We start from the raw sequence: 21,921 nt of genomic DNA on the forward strand, positions 1-21,921 counted from the left end.
TGTACGTGCAAATCTACAGTAGATATGAACCAGCTACTGTAAGAGAACAAAAAGATCACTGAAGACATGTTCATTTCAACACAGTTTATTTACATCTCCTGCATACACCCTCAGTCCACGTGAAGCCTTGGCATCTACTATTGCGTTTCGCTTTCAGTTCATCTCGTCAATAGTCCTTTCACTGAGATCATCAGTGCTTTCTTGAGTCTTTACTCTGTCTCCTCGCTGTCCAATCCAACATCACTTTCCTCTGAGTGGTTCCCAGGTCTGGACTTCAGTCGACGGGGCCCTGGAAGATGAGTTTAATGTGGCCCTGCTCCCCGGTCAACCAGGTACCACAGAAGGGGCAGGCAGCATGGAAGGCATGGGTGCCATGGGGCAATGGGATCTGGCTCCACCCCACCACTGTCTTTTCTGAGCACACATGGCCACAGGGGCAGAACGCATGAGTGGGCGGCCCAGCGTCCAGGTATAATCCTCCCTCACAGCCCAGCCACAGTGGCACATAGGGCCCCACTCGCCGGCACATGGGGCACTCCCTCTCCCCAGTGCTGGCCGGTGCTGTGCCCCCGGGGCCGGCGGGACCCTTCTCCTTGCGGTAGCCCCAGTTGTGGTAGCCATGCACGTGGCCACAGTTAACATAGACCCAGGGCTGCTTCTTGTCTACGATCTCACGCTGGGCCAGGCTTGGGAAGGCCAGGGTGTTGAAGCCCACGGGACACTGTGGCCGCGCTGCATTTAGCTCCTGGCGCAGGGACTCCAGCTGTTTGAGAGTGGGGGTGTGGCGCAGTCCGGCGGGGGTCCTCCACAGCAGGGTAGCCCCACACAGGTCAATCAGTGAACCGTCCTGCAGGGTATTGGACTCATTTTCAACCTTCAGAGAAATGCAGAAGAAGGAATAGTAGCGGGGGAAAGAGAAGGAGGGAAGTTTCAGTTTCCCTTACATTGCTGTCATTGTCAAACAGGGGAAACTCCTATCCAGAAACATCCTGTAGATTGGTCTGAGACATACCAGGGGTGTTGCCGTACAAACTTCCCTGACACCACACTCTTTTTACTCTTTATTTTCTGGTCTTTCTGTTGGAGTAAAGGTATATGGTAAATGGACTGTATTTATATAGCACTTTACTCTCTTTAAACTACAAGACACACACACACACACACATATTCATACAGCACTTCTGTATGCAGCGCTATCACACATCATTCACACTCTGACAGAACAGCCGTCAGGGGGCAACGTAGGATTTAAAACTGGGCGCTGAGTAGTTCGAGGAGCTCAAACTGTGCCAGTGGCTCTTCTGAGAAAAACTAGAGAAGCTGACTTCAGGGCTGGCAAGTTCTTCTACGTCTATGATCATTTACACTTGAGCTGCAAGGATATTTTGCCCCTTATGTACTATGCACTCTCTTTATACAAACGTTCTACCACATGTCTGCTGGGCTGCCTAAGTTTTGGGTTTTTACTCACACAGGGGCAGTTCTAGCTTGTATGGCGCCCCCCTGGGCAAACACCCCCTGAAGCGCAGTGTCTGTGTGTTATTTGCCACGCTGTCGAGGAAGTAAAAAGGGTTGGTCTTGGAGCGAGAGAAAACAAAAAATTGCGAGCCCTCCGTGCCTGCCCCCTGCCTTACTCACCTACACTGGCTCACATACAAAATCCTCCTCCTAACCTATAAATCTCTCCATGCCCTTGCCCCCTAGTACCAGCTGGACCTTCTCCATCCCGACACCCCATCCCAGAATCTGCAAGGGTCTGCTCTCTCCATCCCACCCACACTAGACTGCAGGCTTTTAAGTAGCCGGCACAACTGGGCAGTAAGTCGCCCAGACATTTTTTTCAAATCTTATTCATATTTGAAGTGCACACCAGCAGGGGGACAGGACATCATATTCTACAGCATGATGCAGTACTACTTTCTCCACTGAGTATTAAACCTACAGCCATCTCTCTGTTCATGCACTCTGTCTTGGGACGGTCCCTGCAGTGTCAAGCTCTTGGGGCAAGTCAAGGTCAATAACCTCAACCCTTCGACACCACATTGAAGCAAGAACAGGACTCATTTTCTCAACCCTTCGACACCACATTGAAGCAAGAACAGGACTCATTTTCCCATCAACCCCTTCTTCCTCTTACCAGTTTTCCTCTCTGCTGGGCTGAGCGGGTCTCCCTCAGGGCAAACACGTTGCCACATACGGAGATCTCCCTCCAGACGCCCGGAGCCGGCTCGGACACAAACTCCCCTGCCGGATGCATCACCAGCACCCCATTGGTGGTCAGGCCATCCATCAAGCCATCCGACGTCCTCCATTTGGCGGCCCGCTCCTAAGACACAAACACACACACACACAAACAAAGGCAGACGTAAAGGTGAGGGGAGTGATGGGGAGGCACGGAGGGATACAGTGGAGGTGGCTGTCAGAGGTGGCTGGCGAAAAAAAAACAGCCTACGCTGCTTTTGTTCTGCAGCTATTTTTAGCTCAGCGCAGAATAACTACTGTACTGACGAACACACAGAGATGCGCCCACGCCTATGAATAAACCCAGTCCCCGGAGAAAGAAAGGCATGCATTGTGAACACAAATGGTCTCACGTGGAAGGAAATTTCAAATTTCTGGCATGTCTAGCCTCATTTTTACAAAAAGGCCAGGGATATACTGCAACATGCGCCTAGAGATTTAGTTCTGAAATCATCTCTTCGAGGCCGTTGCTGCTCTAGATGGAAGAATGATCCCTTATTTAGTTAAGCAGTACTTATCAGTGTATTTACATTAGCAATGGTTGATGACTATGACTATGTGTAATGTGAAAGGGCCCACAGAGCATCATCATCACCTCTACATCAGAGCTTTCTAGCAGCGTTCAGCTCATTGTTTGTGGGGACGGCACTTCACAGTCTCACCGCTCTCATCGGCCTTGTTTCCAGCAGCAGCTAGTGAAGACGCTCCACTGTACACTACCTGACCAACAGCAGAGAGGCACGGTGAGGTCGCATAATTGTATTTGCTTTTTGGCCACCTGTTCGCAACCAGATGCGTTGTCGTGAGCGTAACTGTTCGCACACTCGCTGTGTACTCCGCACTGTTGATGACTTGAGTGTTTCATTAGAGGGCACACGACAGAATTCAGACCTTATAGAACCACTGCAGGAGTTGTCGTGACAATGGCGAGTACAGTATGTGCAGCTACACTGCCCCCAACGTTGGCGTTCCATTGTTAATCATATTCGTGCTTTTCCAACAATGACACGTCAAGTGTTTGCTCATTGTTGGAACTGTTGGGCTTCTCACTATAACATTGTGAGGTCTCGGGATGAGCTAGGCTGGGTTCTAATTTGGCACTAAACAAATGAAGTTACATTTCTGCTGTAAAAAGAGAGGCAACTACAGGATGTGAATTTATGTAAATGTTATTTTTTTTATTGTGTCCTTTTGGTTTATAGATATATTTGCATGCTTCTTATTTTGTATCTGTATCATGAGAAGCACTTTGTAACTTTGTTTCAAAAGGTGCTATATAAATAAAATCTTACTTACTTCCTTACTTATTTTAAGGTCCTATCATACACAGTAATGCATTATTTATATATGGCAACACAAGAGTCTTATCTGCATCACATCCATGGAGTTCACAGGTGAAGCACCTAGCCCGACCAAAGAACTGCTTTTTCAATAGAAGGAAATGTTGTCAAAATTTGTTCCAAATGACTGTAAATGTAATCCTGGGGGGCTGGGGGAGTTGTACAAGCCCCAGATGCGCGCGTGTGTGTTTGTGTGTTATGTCTCCGACCGCTGGCCTAGTTGTCGTGTCCTGATGAATCTTGCATGGGGTGAAGTCATGCTGTCATGAGAATGGGGCTATTATTGGTTCGCGCTGTGCGCACAAACAGAAACATGTCATGCTTTAGACAGAACTTGTGGTTATGTAATCGTCCAAGATAATGCGAATTTCTTGATGTGCAAACATCACTGTGAAAAGGACAGACAAAAACTTATTAGTGATGCTGAATAAACAATGCAGAAAATGGGTTTGGCTGTTCGAAATTGTGTCATTATTTGTGATTATTATTACAATTTATTCATTTATAATATTTGTTATTTGTGATATTGACCTTACTATATAAAGTGCCTTGAGACAATGCATGCTGTGATTTGGCACTATACAAATACAATTTTATTGAATTCACCTATTTTTGGATGTTAACAATGGTCAATACACTTGACGTTTAAAGTGCAGAAAACATTTTATGTAAAAAAAATGTTCGTTTTCTAATTCAAGTTCTATATATTTGATCGTATTTGTTGTTCTTGATTATTTCTAGCTGTTAGTAATAAAGTTTATTGGCTAAACTGTAAAATACCAAGATTTAATTACATTTCTTAAGGGTTTGAAAACCTCTCGGGAATATCAGCCAAAATGTGGGTATCTGATAATTTTTTTTAACTCTCAGTTGGTTCTAGTTCAGATACAACAGAATAGTTTGCCTTTTGGTTAGACTTCACATCATTTTTGCACTTTTGCTTCCAGTGCTAAAATTCATTTGTCTCACTGTTATTGTCTTTGCCACATATTACTGTCTGTTCAAAATCTGACTTTTTATGACTGAAGTCACTCTCTTTTTCGAACATAACCTGATAGAATGTATGTTATAAAATGCATCATATTTTCTGGTTGGTTATGTAACCACGCACGTCTCTCTGGGAGCTTTGGACAGTAACACGACGACCAGAAGCAGTCCATCAGGGCCAAAGCGCTTTCATCACACGCATGACTAACATCACCTCAATGTCGCACACGCACAAACACACACACACACACACACATGGAGAGCACAGCTCCTTCCTCTTCCATGCTTCCTCAAGCCAGGTCACATGCACTGACACCCATCATCACCCGTGGGTGGTACAGTCACGTCCCTGCTGTCGCTTCTTACTATGGTCGCCATGGTTACCATGGTCCGTGGTGTAGTTTAGCAGGAGAAGCCAGTCACTCACCCCCAGGAAGATGTTCTTGGAGGAGTCGAAACCGGCAGCGTAAATGCGGGCGGTGTAGGGAGCGGTGCGTTCACACATGATGCGACATGCGTAGCGAGAAATGGTGCTCTGTGCTGACTGTCCTCCACCGCCGCCCTCCCCTGCAGCACCCCCACCCTGACTGCTGCCACTGCCTGCCGTGTCCGTCACCACAAAGTCGATCATGCTCTCTGTGGACCGACCAATCTAAGAGAGGAGAGGACCAAGAAAAAGCAAAACACTGATATCAAAGTATGTCACTGAGGAATCCTCAGTCAGATTCATCCACACTAATGCAATTATATATATATACATCACCAGTTTCTGCTTGAATAGTCAGTTCATCTAAATAATAAAACAAGGGATCTGTCCATGTAGATAGTTTTGGTTTTGAATGCTCAGTTTTTATGGATTTGCCGTATGTGGTTAGTAAATGATCAACCTCATATTCAACGGTGAATCCTTCAAAGGAACTGGGTGGATTCACTCCTCAGCATAACGCGTCACGTATCTACAGTGAACCAGACCAGTGAGCTCCTCACACTGTTGACTTAAAAGTGCCAATGCCAGTTCAGCTGTGATGCAGGGTGTGTTAGTATCACTGCAGTGAACGCTTTACAGTAAAAAAAACAAAACAAGAATTATGCCACGGGAGAGGATATATTGTGCTTTCGGGATTTATCCTAACTTACAGTTTATAATATGATGATGGAAATGTGCCCTAGCAGACAAAAGCCTGATGCTTCTCAGAATGGCTTGATCTGAAGTTGCCCTTAACCTCCATTACATGTCAATGACAGCATGTTCCAGAAGGTTTTTGAAATTGCCCTCGTCTTTGTGCTCAGCTGGATCTAGCGAGACACTCATTGGCCAGTGGCAAGTTAAAAAAAATAAAAGTCAAGTTGTATTAAACCTTATAAACAGTGTGTACTGTATATGTGCCTAGTTTTACATTGTAAGGAATGAAAAAGAGTTGAACGAGCAGTAGACAGAACTTACTACTCATCTGATGATGGATAAATTACATATTTCTAGCTCACAAATACTCTTTTCACACTGTGTCGAGTTGGAGGCAGATGTAACATACCATGAACAAGTAAAACGAAATATATCTGCATGGACAGATTCCACCAGGGGGTAAGTGAGAAATGATGTGTTATTCAACACGGTAGCGAGAGACAGACATTGGTAGGTTGGACCGGAGCCCTGGTGATTCCGTCTGCTGGAGTATGGATCTCCTTGATGATGAGGGAATGAGGTGGTTGGACAAACAACTGTGAGCCGCTGAAGGCGGACAGGTTTGACTCATCCTCTCTTGTATATTTTATCTCCTCAGTCTTTTTGTCTTCCTTCCTCCGGGCTGATACTCTCTTCCCAGGGCTTCCTCTTGTTAATTCCCTCCCTCTGTGTCTCTCCAGGGCCCTGGCTTCTTTCTAATGACACTGTCATTTTGTTCATTGTCTCAGCTGACAGGTTCAGCTACTGTTGAACTACATATCAAAATCGCACACACCTTAAAGGAATAGTTCAACATTTTCGGAAGAGTAATAAAGGGAGTAAGAGGTGGAGAGATGATACTAATCCCATGTTAGTACAGAGCTTGTCAGCACTTTGTTATAGCCTATCTTAGACTGGAGGAAGGAGATAGCCTGACTCTCGTGCTTGTTTTATCTGTACATACATCTCTTTTATAATAGCGGTCTAAGGGGAGAGTGCTTTTAGGGCCAGGGGAGACTTACACCAACAACAACCGACTATAGCTGGACAAACAGCTCGTCAAAAAATGTGGTCCTGGAGACAGGAACTACCACATAGACTTGTTTCTGTCGATAGTGTCAACACTGTGCAAGAAACTTTACAGGTGTGTAGTTGAGATCACAACGGAGGCTGAGTTTGAAGAACGGTGTGGTCCGACCATAGACTGCAAATAAAGATGGCCGACATGACCGCTCCCGGCAAGCGAAACCGAATCTTCTGGTGGCTGGCTGCGATACAGGAAGTACTGGTCAAAACCGCCACCTCCTCCATGTTAGTGGACGGGACAGGGACCAAAACCAAAAAGTATACAGTAAGATGGTTTCTGTCATTTCAAGGTAGTTTTTATGACACTGATGTACTCTTGTGTTCCAAGCTTTCATGTGTCTGATAGGTTTGGGGATCAAACCATCGACCTTCTGGTTAGTGGATGACGCCCTGAGACTGATCGCGTGTATCGCCAGGACCTTGATACTGCGGCTCCACAACGTGATTGCTACTGCGCAGACTCCAAATGACATGGAAAAGGACAAGATGGCAGCTCCTGTTATATTTGTACAACGGGTGGAAGGGGACACTTGTAGTCCAACCCATGAGTACTCAGTGCTCAACATAGGTCAATAATTGTCTTTGTCTGTTATAAGAGGGAACAAAAATACGAGACATGGTTCTCTCCTCTTCTGTTATGGTATTTCTACACTATGTTTTACATGATTTTTTGCAGCCAAAGTATATCTTATATTACTCCTAATGTAATATTGCTACGGGAGTTCACACCGTTAAAATGTTGAGGTGGCATGTCGCATGTGCATGATTGTGTGTGCGTGCTTGCGCGCGTGTGTTTGTGTGCGTGTGTGTGTGTGTGTGTGTGTGTGCAGACTCACCTGGAACATGTCTGTGTTGGTGTCATGGGTGTACTCCACGATGACAGAGTGGCTCCGTGACAGTGTGTAGGAAATGCTGTGCTGGCTTTTGTTGCTGAGTGCCTGCCAACGGAAAAGACATTATCCAGGTCACATGGCAAAGGAGAACTGAAGGTCTCGCCTCCAGGAAAATGTACCCAGAGGACATTTCCTGTTATAGGAGGAAAAACCCCTCTGACTGATATCATTCCTAATTAAAATCTTTTGACCAAACCACTCTTAAGATATTGCGTGACAGCTTTTTACATGTATATAATAATATAAACACACACACGTCATAGTGACGTCATTCCTATCAGATGATCAGATGTACTTCACTGTTGATATTTCCTGTGTCGTAGAATTAAGGATGTAGAAAACCATTTAGTTTGAACAATGACTGCTCACCTTTGACACCAGCGGTGTTGAGACATTGTGGATAACATCAGGTTTGACCCCGTTGGCTTTGGGTCTCTTGTAAAGGGCCAGACGACTTCTTCTGCGACCCTTGTCCCCATTGGCCAGCGACCCATTGTGCCTGTAAAGCATTGGGGGCAATTACATATGGGGCAGGGAAACGGGATGCTATCACAGGTAAAGTAGACGCCTGTGGAAACACATTCTACATGGAAGCCAGATGTACTGACGTACTTAGAGCTCCACTTGTGATCATATCACCTGAGACGCATATTAATGCAGGTATGAGCAGGCCCGCTGACAGAGAGCCAAAGCCACCGTCATTATCCATCAGAGCATGGATCAATAGGTGGAGGAGTGGAAGCATACAGTATGTCTGTGTCTGTGCCTGGAATAGCACCACACATATCCCTCTATCACACATGTCCATTTGTCTGTCCTATGGCTGCTCCTCATGGAGTTTAAGGTTTAAATTTGTTGATATGGCTCAGCGTGTGAATAACATTTTTGTGTGATGTCCAATCCACTTTTATCCTCCGACTGACTCAGATAAAGGTCTTGTGTAAGGTGTTTTAAAGGTAGATTGGGCAATCAACCATTCACCTGACCTTTACAATCCTCAGCTTGTCCAACAGAGGAACCAAGGAGAGAAGCCGTTGGCACTCACACACATTCACATCACAAGTTCGTCATACCCGCTCACAGGCAGATGTACAGTATGAATGGATGTGCAGCAGCAGAGTCACTCCAGTATCTCACCCTAAGACGATGAGCTCGCCGTACTTGACGGGCTCCTTGTCCTCGGGGAAGACTCCGTCGTGGGGTTGTGAGCTTGTGCTCAGAGGAGGCGAGGACTGGCTCTTGTTGCAGGATGGGCGCAGCTCCAGAGATGGGGGGGGACACAGCGCCTCTGAGCTACCCTCCAAAACCATGCCCACCGGCCACAACTGGGGCTCGCTGCTGAGGGAGGGGAGGGGGGAATGGGTGTTCAGAGAGAGAGAGAGAGAGAGAGAGAGAGAGGGGCAGAAAATGGTGTTACAGGTGAAGAAATTTTAATTTCAACGTGACAACATAAAACACAGCGAAGCCGAGAGAAGTGTGGCAATCACTATGCTGTATGCTTATAATCCTACGAGATGCTCAGATGCACACTGGAGCCTACAGTGTGAACACGTGCGTATCATTGGGCTTCATAGATGGGAGGGAGTCAACTGGAGGACCAACACGCAGGTGGTTAGTGTGTGTTGTATCCGAGGCAAATACACAGACTATAGTGAAACAGTCATTTTCATACCAGGGTGAGGACCGTCTACAGAACAGAGCCTTGGGGAAGGTGTTGGCATCGGAGTTCACATTAGTTGATTGGCGTCTGTCGTTTCGTGTTTTACAGTCACATTTACTCATTCATCAGGTGTTTTTTGGCTGCCAGCGGAGTACAAACGTCCAATCCTAATGTGCAATATTTTTATGCTGTTGTTGATTAAAATTGAATCTAATCTATGTGTATATATATTTGTTCTCAGGCCGAATGCTTGTTGCAGCTGGGTTTTATCCAGAGCTCCCTCAAAGAGCAGAGCCATCTCCGCCAAACACAACAGTGCGATGCTACATGTGAGGAAAGTGGGTTATTAAGTGGTGGAAATCCACGTGTAATCAATACATTGTATCAAGGGTGGATAGACCTCCATCACAGAATTATAAAAATCTGTTTATATGTCTGAATACATGATATGTAATACTGTATTTGGTGCTGAAGCTCAAGGAAATAAAGTTCAGTCAGAGAACACTACAAATTCCATTTAAATCGCCTGCAGATGTAACCTGCAACATGTGTCCATTGTGCTATATTTCTTCATGCACGGACATCTCACGAATTTGTGACTGATCTCAGACGATTTTCAGTTTCGATTTTCAGACTTTTCAAATTCAGACTTTTTTTTACTTGCAGTATTACCTCCCCTGTCTGGCTCAATTCTTTTAATGGCCCTAATGGCCCTAACTTCAGGAGTGTCTAGCTGAATGTGTCATACTCCTGGAAGGTAGAACGGGTGGCCAGCCTCGGTCCCTGTGACGTTGGCTCTTCTGGTAATTGTCATCCTCTTTATGCAACAGAGGCGCTTTCTGTCTGCTGACCCGGGGGCCTTTGCAGAACAGCCGGCGCATCCTAACAGGATTGGATGAGCGGGAGTGTCAAGCTTTTTTCACAAAGGCAGATGAACTGATTCCTGCATCTCTATACCCTGTTAACACTTTGTGTAAGTGTTGTACCGTGCCATTTTACTTGCAGTGATGAATTATTCTTCTTGACTGCTGGCGAGTGATATAGAAACAAGAGACGCTTACAGTTAACCATCAAGTTTTCAATGAAAAAATCCATAATACACCAACATGTCCAATTAAATTAATGCATTAGGAAGGTAAAGGAGCGTTTCAAAGATGAATATTCTGCAAAAAAAAGGGTGAGATAATTTCTACCACTGAGTCACTAGTCACCGAGTCAAACGTAATCCCCGTCTCTGCAGCTGGTTTCGAAGCCAGGTCCTACAGTAATGCTCAAGCCTATTATTAATCAAAAGTGGGCGATGCCACCTACACGGTGGAAGGCTAGCGGTGCAAAAGCATGACAGAGCCACACGAGCTTTGTTCTCCCTTTGAGCGGATTAGATAATCGCCCTGGGAACGTAAACATAGTAATATTGAAAACACCGTCCCAAGTTTAGACACCCTCCTCTTGGCTCCTGTTCGATTCCCTTCAGATCAGCATCCACGGAAACCTAGTCCATACAGACTACACTTTCCCCGTAAGAGAACTGGACGGTCACTATTAGATGAGATTGAACTTTGGCTAATCTAAAAAGGCCCGATGAGGGGGTCATACCTCCTCATAATCAGATGACGGATGGGCAGAACCAGGCAGTCAGTGGCCATTTCATTACCCAGGCTCTCTGTTGCCCTGGCGGGATATTGAGCTGTGGTAGTGATGTAGAGGCGGAGGCAGAGTGGACTCCACGAAGGGGATGAATTGAGAAGTGGAGGCAGGGCTTCCTCCGGGAGGGCAGAATGCTGTGCTGTTTGTGGGCAACTTCCAGTGACCTCTCAGGCCTGACTGAAGAGAAATTAGGGAGTCACCTCTCTGAATTGAAAAACTAATCCCTTGACCTCTTTTTCTTAAAACCAAAGTCTGCATACTACATCATGTGGACGTCAATAATAAGAAACAGTATTTAATGAGGATCAGTCACATACCTGATCCACTTACAGCCCAATTTGTACCTCTGCAGTGAATGGACACTGTAGGTACGCCGTTGGTTGTGCGCCTACGCTGTAGCTGCACCTCCCTAGAAAAATTTAACTACACATCGTGGCAAAAACAACTGACGCAACAATGTAATTTGTGGATGAAGTCCATAGAATGCGGTTGAGGATAAAGCAAAGAATCTAGTAAACGGACAAGTGAATTTGGATTTCATGTCAGGGTTGTCGAAGGGTTATTTAACTGATTTAAAAACCGACAATGATGACCAGGTATTAGAGTCCCAAAGATTAACAGGATCAAGAGAACACTGACTGCTGTCACTGAGCCGGCAACCCTGTTTCATGACCGGTCATGAACGATTCACTTGGCCTGAGGGGGACCCACACCAGCGTTAATCTGATCCAGAAAAGAAAAACAAGCCTACATTTCCCTGAGCGCTTTTTTATTCAGTGTATAAAGGAGTAGCATCGGACTGGGCATCAGACTCTAAAAAACAGCAACCCACCTGCGCAATACGGGTCACCTGACAGTTTAGCGGGGACCGGCCCCGCAGAGATCCTTGCTTGAAACTGGGGTCATTCAAACGTCGCGTGGACATACACATCTTGCATACTTATCGTTTGATAAAACTCCTATCTCCACCTCGTTTGCAGATGATAGAGGGCGGATGAAAGGTCTCAGTCAAGGACTCTCAGCGGTTCTCAACATAAAGATGATTTGTTGGTACCACGGCACAGCAGCGGAGATGGTTACCCTGCCTGTCTGGACATGTGGTCAGAAGTTTCATAAATATCTAGTCGCGAAACATGGATGCCCTCTTCTTTTGTAATTTTTCTCCGCCTCTCCACTGCCGATGATAAAACCGAGCGAAATTCCCACGAGGATCATCTATAAAAGCAAAACAGGCATGACTGCCATGGGCGGAGGGATGAATGGATAAAGATGCGAAGAAGGGGGAGGAGGAGGAGGAGTGGGAGGTGGGAGTGGGTTTGAAGGGCAAGGGGAGGTGAGGGAAGGAAACAAAAGCTAGAGGCAGGTGTCAGACGCTGCTGGTCTCCTGGACGAAGACACACCAAACCTCGGGTCTGTGCTGATGATGAGGAGAGACGAGTGATGAGGAAGAGGAGAGCGAGGTGGAGGATACGTGCGTGTGTGCGCGTGTGTGTGATTGGGAGAAGGTGTCAGCAAGCGCATGTGCGGAAATGCCGGGCTTCGGCAGGGTGATGGATTGCCTGTTCTGTGCCACGCATTTTCTAATCAACCCACATCCACATCCTGGGGGTGGGGAGAGAGTGCGAGAGAGAAAAAGAGGGGTGGGGTGGGGTGGGTGAAACAAAGAACAGGCTGTCTGACAAAGGAAGACAAAGGAAGACAAAGGAGTGATGAAGAGAACTGGATGAAGGGAACGCAGCCGTCGGTGGTAGAGACGACAGGTGCCGCTGCCGATGGTGCTCTGGCGAAACGCACACTCTCACCCAAACGGTATTACACAACACCACCCTGCAAGACCAGCCGAGCGGAGCCACGCAACATCACACGCGGTATCACACGTGATAATACAGCAGCGCTGTACACAAGACGCGTATGTCCTCATAGAACACAAGTTGCTGCAATCCATCGCATTTCAGGCAATGTAACAAAAGACACGATGCTGCCTTATCGATGCATCACAACATAACTCGCTTAAGTAACGATTCAGGATTATTACAATTTGGATATTATTTGTCGCTATTTTGTCTGTCATCGTTTTGTTATTAACTTCTTGGTCTTTAATTTACTTGGGTAATTATTTACTACTGGGTCGATAATCCTCAATTCCTCCTGTTTTTACAAAAGTACGCATAATAGTACCAACTCGAAACAGTGATATACAACTGTGTGAGGCCACAGAGGCTCAATATAGAATCAATATTATTCTGACATGAATTATTATATACATAAAGTTTGAGGCTGACAGTGATATCTAACAGTAATCTCAGTACAAACAAGGGATTACAATCATGACAATATACAACGCGACACAGTACACATCACACAACGCTGCAAAATGTCTCGGAAGCCAGTATCCTGGTCAAATGTTGGCACAGCAGACTTCTTATTACTTAGTCATAGTGTCTGAAAAAGGAAATAACCTGGTGCCTTAAAGCAGCAGGACGTGTTCCGGCTGTTCCAATGTGAGGATTCGCTGCCTTTTCTAACTGAAAGCTCGATACATTTGGATTTTGGACTGTTGCTCAAACAAACGGACGATGTAATGACGTCGCCTTGGTCTCTGGGAAACGTCGTGCTTTTGACTCTATCTTTGACATTCCATGAACTAAAGGATTAATTGGTTACTTCGATACAAGCAATGGAGTTTGGAAATATCCGTAAAATATGTCCAGCCCCTCGTGAATGTGACTGTTTTCACATTAGTAGCATGGCTTCTTTTGATCTGGCAAACAACAAGCAAATGTTATGTCTGTAAAGCTGCATGTATACTATCGATGGTTTTGATATCGCAGCTCCATCCTGTTCTCATTGGACATTTTTGGTCCTTTAATTCTTTTCCTGGCTTCCCTCTCCTTCACTTCCAAGCTTTCACTAACCGCCTACTCCCGGGCAAGTGTGTGTGTGTGTGTGTGGAGTGAGTGGGAGAGAGAGAAAAAAAAATGGAACGAGAGAAGGAAAGGAAGAGACAAATTCGTCTCTTCCTGAAACAAATGAACAGAGCTAAATATACTACAGCTGACAAATGAACTCTGCGGTGAATTATGGCCTGATGACAAAACGCGTCACACTATTTCTCTCCTTCAACCTGTTTCAATGAAGTGTATTCTTTTTCGTTTCCTGGAACTGAGACAGCTTCTCCTGGTTGGTAAATCACATAGAAGGTGTAAATGTCTGATTAAGTGTATTATTATAATCATTAGTAATAAGGGCAGACGTTTTTTTTTAACAGTAAGTCATACACAGATTACTTTGAAAGGATCATAGAGAGCCAGAGAACTCGTCTGCTCCACACAATGTAACACTTTATATCTTGCAAATCCTACGGGCCAGTGTTATGGACGGTCATATTGCCCTCCCCCACTACCAAATCCAGCCGCCACTCTTTCCGTTTATCATTTGTCTCTTTATGCTTACAGTTTGTTTAATTGATTCTTTTGTTGTTAACCGCTGTATCGGCTCACATCTCTGATTATTTTTACTCCAATTTTTCAGCCAGAGCTTTTGTTGGTGGGACTAAGACTGGAGACATCCAAGTCCTCTGTACTGTAACTTGCCAGGGGGGCCGAGCTACATCTATGAAAAATGACACAAATTGTGAGGTGTGGATGAGATCAATGTAGCTGGTAGCTATGTTGATCTACATTGATCTCATCATTTTTTTCCTGCTGAATAAATGTCCATGTCTTTCAAACTGCAAATCCAAAGTTCATTCTTATAAATGTATAGCCTTGATATGATGTATGTTGTGATTTGGCACTATACAAAACAAAGTTGACTGGAATTGAGTAGCCTCAAGCGGAAACTGCAATGTAATGCTACCTAACGTTACCAAGGTCACTTTTATGGAGGTCAGCAAAGTCCTGAAAAACTATGAAGCCAAGTAAATCACCAGCCCGATGCCGATTGGCTGGGCAGTCGTGGTGCGTGACCCGATTGGTCATGTGATATTGGCGTCCATATTCTCGAGCCTAATTTCTACCATTCCAGCTTTGAAAGTTTCCAGAAGCCACGATGGTACTCATTTGAGGACTTTTGAGAAAAATGGTGTGCTGGTGTGCAGTAAGGCCATACACAAAGAGGAGAAGAACGGAAAATACTCAGATACAGAGACACAAAGTGACAAACAATTGGTCAACAAGACACACACACACACACACACACACACACACACACACACACACACACACACACACACACACACACACACACACACACACACACACACACACACACACACACACACACACACACACACACACACACACACACACACACACACACACACACACACACACACACCATTGTACCACCCCCAAGGCTTCCCGAAGGTCACTATCAGGGTTTTAGAAGTAAAGTTAATATAAATGACAACAGCTGTCTAACAGAGCATTCTGATAATTACAAATAGGTCTGCATTTTTTTTAACCATGCTAGAAAATAGATCAAAATACACTGATACTTCTATGAGGTGAACTGAAAGTGAGCTGGCTTCATTCGGGTGCCAAAATCTAACCTCAGACAGATGTGGCAACTGCGGTGGGTAAAGTTGAAGCAGGAAGTTGGTCTGCAAACTACATAGGATGTGTACAAGAGGCAGTTTGGTTTATGTCTGTCAAAAAGCTCCAGATCAGGACAATCTGTCTGACTGCTAAAATTCTGAACGACCAGTGGGGAAGCCAGGTTTCTCCACCGGCACTGATGACCTTCTTACGTCCGAAATACTGTCGGCTCAGTTGGAACTGCTGTAACATCATGTCACGTGATCCTTTGCCCATTCCAAGCATCTCATTTTCCCCTTGCTGGACTCAATGGGCAGAACTGAGATGATAAATATGCTGAGTAATACTAGGTATAAATGAGAAGCAACCCTGATCTGTATTCAGATAACAGGTTTAATACTACAGGTGGAAAATGGGGTTTACAGTATCTCAGTATGTCTTGTGTAGGCCGGTATACATTTGGTCAGCATCAGCATGCAAGCCTGAACTCAAAGAACCACTCCACAACGTTTTACCTGCAACTTCTAGCTATTTTTCTAGTTATTTTTAATCTCCCCTTTCTGTTATTGCAGGCTCACCTCCTCTCAGTTTGACCCCAGGCCCTGTGAGAGCCTGACAGGTGGGCTGCTGTGTTACCTCACACACACAAACACACAAAAACACACACACACACACACACACACACACACACACACACACACACACACACACACACACACACACACACACACACACACACACACACACACACACACACACACACACACACACACACACACACACACACACACACACACACACACACACTAGTTTGAAGCTGTGATTTTAAACATGGTGGACATCGTGTATCAGTCCGAGAGACCTTAATGCATTGTGTAGTTTAGGACTGAAATTACCTCCCTGTTGTACATTATACATTATTTTTCTCGAAAACAACAATGGTAGCCAGCTTCTTCTGCAGTATAATTATCTACATTTTGAGGTATTTAAGGTGCCAATTGCCACAAGTAATAGTGAGAATACTATTGCTGTAACTAATATTGATCCGATTATTGCTATCTGTTCATTTGATTAGTTGCTAATAATGCTTCTATTGTCACCACAACTAGGACCTTTTCATTGCCAATATGTCTTACTCCTTAGGTTAATGGTAGTAAAGTTCAAGCAGTACTAGGATTTACTGGATTACTGAATGCTGATAACAACAACAACAATATATCGGCTATATTTTTATAGCAGTGAGAGTAAAGGAACTTGTGAGTTGTGGCATTTATTTAATGAGAAACAGTCTAAACTGAAAGCAGCTGCACTGCTTGTGTAACACTATTCTGTCTCAAAGCTCCCGTCAGAGACAACAGCCTGCTGCCGCAACAAGTGGACAGGAAACGATAGGATGAACAGAACACTGTTCCGGGGTCAGATGAGATATTGATTGTACTTTGGTTTGTGTGTGTGTGTGTGTGTGTGTCTGTTGCTCAAACTGCTGTTGTTTCTCTGTAATATTGTAAGGTCGTGACCTCACTGTGTGAAGAGCCTTGAGATAATGTATGTTGTGATTTGGAGCTATACACAAATAAAAGTGAATTGAATTGAATTGAATTTATAAAAATGCATGTAGGCAAAAAATGAAAGTAGGTGACATGCTACCGAACCACCATCAAGGATATATAATTGATATAAATGAAACAGCGTTTCAACACACCACATTATGATTTGGATAATTAAACCTGGTTTAAACGCTGTTGCTTTTCTCAACGCTCACATGGCTCTAACAACTGCAACAATGTCACCTCACCACAACTGTCCAATTTCCAATGCCGGCTGTTTATGTAGCTCCACTCCTCCTGGTGTGGTTATAATTTCATAGAGCAACGAGTAATGATAACTTCAATATCAGATCATTTCAGCCCACATTATCTTCAACCAAGCACAAATCAGGAGGCAAAGCTGGAAAGGCTCATTTCAGTGGAGGACTAGACTTTACTGCAAAACTACCACTTACAGTAAACTTACAGAAAAATAAGTATATCCAAAACTAACTTTAAATCACTTTTCACTATTAATCACAGTTGCTGAAAACAATGAAATGAAATCTGATAAATCACCTGATTGATGGAGCTGTAAGATGATGCGTTTATCTTTTAGACGGACAAAAGGTGGAGAGGTAAAACCACGACTTTACTCTTACTAACTGAATAATGGATCCATCTGCTCCACTTCTGTTCTGTTACTGACGACAAAAAATACATGCCCATACCGATATGTGACTGACACAGTCATCTACAGTATGTCAGGCTCTAATTACTACGGGTAATATTAATAAAACGGCTCCCAGCTATACATACTGCCACAGCCAGAATTGGTGTGACTAATGTTAGAACATCACTGCTACAATCAGTGACATTACTACCACATTTGCTCTTCTATTATAGATGCTACTGCTCTAAGTGTTATAACCACTAGTGATAGTATCAGTTACGTACTGCTACTGCAATAATCTGCAACCACTCTTTCTAAAGCGCTCACTTGTACCTCTGCTAAAAGTAGCAGTCACAGAATTAGGTCTTCAAACTTCCCTTTAAGAGGAGACTGCGGCTGTATTAAGGGTAAATGAATGCTTTTTCTAGTCTTCTTGACCAATCAAAAGTCTTTACAGCACAAGTCACATTCACCCACACTCAAGGAATATTCCTTTATTTCTTCTTGTTTTCTCTCCTAAGTAACACGGGCTCTTGAATCCAACATGTGCCCCGGCCTTCACTGCTCTGCTTGGAGCACAAACATTCTCAATGACTTCTCCCAAGGCAGCTTTTCTCGTAGACAGACAAACGGCACATCGCACATCTCCACACTACGTATGCTGTAAATGAATAAGATGCATCATATCCACTGATATGGAGAGAGGAGGGTGACACTGCCTGCCATATTTTGGCTCCAAATATATGCAACCAGCACCAGCCGGGACCCTATTTACAGCACACACACTGTCGCCGCCGAGGGCACCATACAAATGTGACCCGTTACTCAGCAAACTGCAGTACACCGAACGCCGCCACTACGTGTGGTAATGTGAGCCATTTTGGACCCAACCTCCCCCTGTAGGCGTCCCGGAACCATCTAGAAATATGGGAATGAAAGATATGTCAGAAAACGCCTCATATTTGCCCCTACGGCTCATTCCAACATGGCCTCGTCCTGCTCCTTGTTGTCCCTGCTCTGTGTGTGCAGATTGCAGTGGATTGCGTTTTCCCAGGGCACATCCCTCTTGCTTCTACCGAGGCATGATGATGTAGTAACCGGATTGGACCACATGAGAGGGGGGGGGGGGGGAATTGGAAAAAACAAAAAATGGATCATTTCTTCCGAGCAATTTCTGGCTCATCAAAAAAAAATAATCCGTCAAACATCCTATTGTGCCATTAGTGGAGCGCATGCAGGATGGGGTTTGTACAGCGCACACTACATGCGGAGGAGGCGCACACACCCTCCTTACGCACACACACACACGCGCGCGCGCAGCAGTAGTGATGTAGAGGTAAATAACAATAATAATCATAATAATCATAATAATAATCATAATAATAATCATAATAACAATCATAATAATAATCATAATAAAAAGAGACTCCAAGCTTCAGTGTTGAGAAGAAAACAAATCTCCTCGCGTCACAGAGCCCCGATCAATTTACCTAACGACGACTCGGGTCATCACGAACACCCCGCAGATGGAGAGCACAGGCCAGCTGCCTGCTCCTCGCTGGAGGGACACACAGAAGACATGGAGGAGTAAAACAGGCCCGTACCCGCTGATGTTTGCCGATGGGTGGGGGGGGCGGGGGGGGTCTGCGTGTAATCCCTCTCCCCCTGGACCCGGACGGGCTCGGTCCGTCCGCGCGGGGCCTAGGACGCGTCACTGGCGGACAGCGGGAGAGAAGGAGGAGGAGAAGAGGATGAAGAGGAGGAGGAGGAAGAAGAAGCAGCGCAGGGCATCTGGAGCAGGAGCATCGCTTCTCCTCCGCTCACATTTCATCGGAGACTGAGACACGCTGATTCCTCCCGACTATAAAGAGCAGACAGCCCTGTGTCACGCCCACCCCGCCCCCTCCCCTCTCTCTCTCTCTCCATCACTCTCTCTCCATCTCTCTCTCTCTCTCTCCCCCTCCACATCTCTCTCTGTCTCTCCATCTCTCTCTCTCTCCCTCTCTCTTTCTCCCCTCCACATCTCTCTCTCTCTCTCCATCTCTCTCCATCTCTCTCTCTCTCTCTCTCTCCATCTCTCTCTCTCTCTCTCTCTCTCCATCTCTCTCTCCCTCTCTCTCCCTCTCTCTCCATCTCTCTCTGTCTCTCCATCTCTCTCTCTCCCCCTCCACATCTCTCTCTGTCTCTCCATCTCTCTCTCTCTCCCTCTCTCTCCATCTCTCTCTCTCCCCCTCCACATCTCTCTCTGTCTCTCCATCTCTCTCTCTCCCCTCCACATCTCTCTCTCTCTCTCCATCTCTCTCTCTCTCCATCACCCTCTCTCCATCTCTCTCTCTCTCTCTCCCCCTCCACATCTCTCTCTGTCTCTCCATCTCTCTCTCTCCCCCTCCACATCTCTCTCTGTCTCTCCATCTCTCTCTATCTCCCTCTCCTTCTCTCTCCATCTCTCTCTCTCTCCCCCTCCACATCTCTCTCTGTCTCTCCATCTCTCTCTATCTCCCTCTCCTTCTTCATCTCTCTCCCTCTTCCTCTCTCGTTCTCTCCCTCCCTCCCTCCTTCTCCCTCCCTCCCTCTCTCTCTCTGTGGTGTGAGAAAAACAGATCTTGTTAAAAACATAATTCCGCCTTTATAATTATTCCTTGGCAGCCTCCAGGACTCCCCCTGTCTCTCTTTTCTAAACAATAACAGAAGGCAGAGTTTGGAATTCTGTCATGCCGTATATTTTGGAGTTGAGGATTTGAGGTATGGAGAGTTGGATTTTGTTAATTAAAGTCAGTTTTTTTGTTACCCTAGTTATTAAATACTCTTTTTACCCCCCTTTTACCTTAATTTGTGTCCCGCTCCTTCAAACCTGTGACACGTAAACCTAACTGTACAATTTAACTATTATAAAAAAATCTACTTTATTGATTTTAATGTATGGGACCTAATGTAAAATATATTTTTTCCAATGTAAAATATCAGATTAAAGCAGAATTTACTATGATTCTGCTGCTCTTGTATCCATCAAAATTCACATTTGTTTTTATTTATTATTGTACTTAGACTGTACTTAACCATCATAAAATGATTGCTAAAATGATTTATATGAATAGTATCCAATATAAAAGATCAGATAGAAGCATTTTACCACCATGTACTGAAGCATATTATGCATATGCTACATGCAACTCTCCAGGGGGGGCACTGGGGCTGAGACCAGCCCAGAAATCTGTGAGTGTCACTGGATAGCACCATTTTCACATTTACAGGAGGCCTATTTCGGTGTAGGGTGTAGGGTTGCTGTGAAACCAGTTTGCCTTGAGAGACCCGAGCAGTCGCTAATGCGCCCTGACAACACTGCTCCCGCAGGATCATTGTGACAACAAGCCCCATCCACCATGTTAAGGTGGCAATTAGGCAACAACCTTTCTATATATCTATTTGTACGCTAAAGAGACCGTATATAATCGTTATGTTTATATTGTTAAATTGCACAAATGGTCGTGGAGCCCTTATTTTGACAGCCGGGGTGATAGAGGAAAAATGGTTAAACAACTTTGAAAAGACTGCGCATGTCTCATGTTTAATCCAGAGTATAATCTATTGTCCATATGCCTCAGACAACAATGGCTTTAAGTGTTACATCTTCGCGTGTTTTTGACAATTGATAGTGATGACTTTCAATTTGCTAGTTTGCTTGGCTTGATGTGTCAAAACCAATATGATAAAAATATTCTTACCAACTACACTGACTGAGTTCTCTTTTACGTTGCATAGTGTTAAAGTTAGGCCGATCATATTCACCTGTAGCTCACACAGCGGACCATTAATTCTACTGATTTACCTTCTGCGTATGAGGTCATTACTTTTCTCCACTCCGTTCCATTGTATGGTTCTGCTTTCCGTACATGGTCAGTTTTAATATAGCACTTTTCTAGGCTTATCGACCACATGAAGCCTTACAGTACAAGTCACAGTCTCAGATGTTCAAATCTACTGAAGTGCTTTAAAATTCAACTACTTTAGCCTACTTTATGTTACAGCCTTAATTTAAGATCTAAAGAGATCACAAGACTTTCAGCTATTGAACTTGCATTCAGCTTTTTGATATTTTGTACAGTTCATCGCAGTTAATGCTTTTTGGATTCCATACTAGCCATAGCCTGTGTAAAGAGTATTATTGTGT

General features: G+C 44.8%; 1 protein-coding gene across 11 annotated transcripts in view; it reads right to left on the reverse strand.

Moving 5' to 3' along the window:
- Positions 1–69: 69 nt before the first annotated feature.
- peli3 (pellino E3 ubiquitin protein ligase family member 3) overlaps positions 70–21,921 on the reverse strand; it is a 53,309-nt gene continuing 31,457 nt past the window's right edge. Inside the window, exons 2-8 of one of the 11 annotated variants that reach the window (XM_035629842.2) lie at positions 19,244–19,467; positions 8,847–9,047; positions 8,079–8,208; positions 7,653–7,754; positions 4,996–5,220; positions 2,138–2,326; positions 70–874 (exon numbers count right to left, since the gene is read on the reverse strand). In XM_035629842.2, coding sequence (XP_035485735.1) covers positions 275–874; positions 2,138–2,326; positions 4,996–5,220; positions 7,653–7,754; positions 8,079–8,208; positions 8,847–9,047; positions 19,244–19,263 — 1,467 coding nt within the window. In that variant the 5' untranslated portion in view covers positions 19,264–19,467 and the 3' untranslated portion in view covers positions 70–274. Of the gene's footprint in view, positions 875–2,137; positions 2,327–4,995; positions 5,221–7,652; positions 7,755–8,078; positions 8,209–8,846; positions 9,048–10,965; positions 11,290–19,243; positions 19,646–21,921 lie in introns of those variants that run through there. The other 10 variants (XM_035629869.2, XM_035629834.2, XM_047336613.1 and 7 more) reach the window with 10 other exon arrangements.

This window comes from Scophthalmus maximus, chromosome 1, assembly GCF_022379125.1.
Source record: "Scophthalmus maximus strain ysfricsl-2021 chromosome 1, ASM2237912v1, whole genome shotgun sequence".
Lineage (NCBI taxonomy): Eukaryota > Metazoa > Chordata > Actinopteri > Pleuronectiformes > Scophthalmidae > Scophthalmus > Scophthalmus maximus.